Raw genomic sequence first — 1,866 nt, forward strand, 5'->3', positions numbered from 1 at the left:
AGCGTCACGTGACTTCTGTTGTCGGAACAATATAATTTGACAGTGAAACCAATAGAAACACACCTTCTATGAAATCTATAGCTACTGATAAATGTTTTATTATTTTGTTTGACAGTGAAACCAGTAAAAGCAGTCATCACACCTTCTAAAAAGCCTATAGTTGCTGATAAAGAAACTGAGCTGATCTGTAAAGCAAAAGGATCTCGTCCTGCTGGAAAAATCACGTGGTGGAAAGGGAATCAGCAAATGCAGAATACACGAGAAAGCATCGTGCATAACGGCGCTACCAGTAGTATCTTAACCTTTACGCCATCTATTGACGATAACGGAAAGTATTTGTCCTGTCGAGTAGAAAACCTTTTGATTCGTGGAAGCGCTGTTGAAGACGGCTGGAAACTGGACGTACAATGTAAAAAATACTTTTATATAAAACACTTTTGTGATTGGAATGATCGAAGTGCATTACATAATCACTTAACTAACACTATATATACTCAAACACAGATAGATTTTCATTGGAGTGATCGTTTTATGCATCAGGTACGAAAAATATTAAATAAAATAAAGACCCGAATAAATCCAATCTAAGTATATTATAGATTATTGGTCATTTATTGGAGTACTATATGTTATAAACGTGAAGACAATAAATCATCTGTGTTTTATTTACTTCTAAAATACTCAATTAATCTCTTTAAGTAACGATATTGTGTACTTTATCCCAGACCCTCCTCAAGTGACTCTTGAACTTGGCACTAACCTGAAAGTAACGATATTGTGTACTTTATCCCAGACCCTCCTCAAGTGACTCTTCAACTTGGCACTAACCTGAAAGTAACGAATATTCAAGATGGAAACGATGTTTACTTTGAGTGTAATGTTCGAGCAAACCCTTGGATCCACGAAATAAGCTGGCAGTTTGAAGGTCAGGATCTCTCAACCAATACGTCAGCAGGCGTCATCATTAGCAACCAATCGCTGGTGTTACAGAAAGTACAGCGACAATACAGAGGGCGTTTCACCTGCTCTGGCAGTAATAACCAAGGTCTAGGAATTAGTAACGAGATATTTCTAAAGGTTCAGTGTACGTTTCCTTTTTTGGACTGTCACTTTTCATAAATCATAATATATATATATAACAAAATGTTGTAATATGTCTTTTAATTTTTGTAATCGGATAAGACGTAGTTCGTCTCTGAAATGTCACATTAAACATTAGTTAATTCTTTCCACACGATAAGATAGGTTAATTACGAATATAGTGTAAATTACACGTTTTAGAATGTTTAATATATTTAAGTACTTTTATTTCAACTTGAGTTTTCTGATGAGGTTACGACAGAAATTATATTACAATACACTTTGCAGATAAAAATGAAAGCTAACATATTTGAAGTAAAATAAAACACACCTTTACCACATATGTGTAATAAAATAAACAGGATAGTTCCTAACTTTTTCCTTCATTTTGTGTACAGATGCTCCGTTATGCAAACCAGGACAAAAGACCATGTATGGTGTAGCCAAGTACGAACCAGTCGAGGTATTGTGTGAACTCGACTCTGATCCTGATGACGTCACGTTTCACTGGCGTTTCAATAGTTCATACAAGAGGTCAGATAAAATCGTGTACTCTGTTGAACGAGCACAGAGCAAAGCGACTTATAATCCAGAATCGGACGAAGATTACGGAAAACTTCTGTGTTGGGGAACAAACAATATAGGAATCCAGAGACAACCCTGTGTTTTTACTATTGTTCCTGCAGGCGAGTATTAATTCAGAGACAACCCTGTGTTTTTACTATTGTTCCTGCAGGCGAGTATTAATTCAGAGACAACCCTGTGTTTTTACTATTGTTCCTGCAG

The 1,866-nt window shown here is 36.0% G+C and overlaps 1 protein-coding gene across 1 annotated transcript in view; it reads left to right on the forward strand.

Annotated features, from left to right (window-relative positions):
- The window catches only part of LOC106470542 (protein turtle homolog B-like), a gene marked incomplete at its 5' end in the record, with an annotated part of 57,637 nt that extends 55,780 nt beyond the window's left edge, over positions 1 to 1,857 (forward strand). The window contains 3 exons of the mRNA XM_022399147.1: positions 116 to 409; positions 794 to 1,084; positions 1,479 to 1,857. Coding sequence (XP_022254855.1) covers positions 116 to 409; positions 794 to 1,084; positions 1,479 to 1,777 — 884 coding nt within the window. The remainder of the gene's footprint in view (positions 1 to 115; positions 410 to 793; positions 1,085 to 1,478) is intronic.
- Between the last annotated feature and the right edge of the window lie 9 nt (positions 1,858 to 1,866).

This window comes from Limulus polyphemus, unplaced genomic scaffold (genome assembly GCF_000517525.1).
Source record: "Limulus polyphemus unplaced genomic scaffold, Limulus_polyphemus-2.1.2 Scaffold4075, whole genome shotgun sequence".
NCBI classification, from domain to species: Eukaryota; Metazoa; Arthropoda; class Merostomata; order Xiphosura; family Limulidae; genus Limulus; species Limulus polyphemus.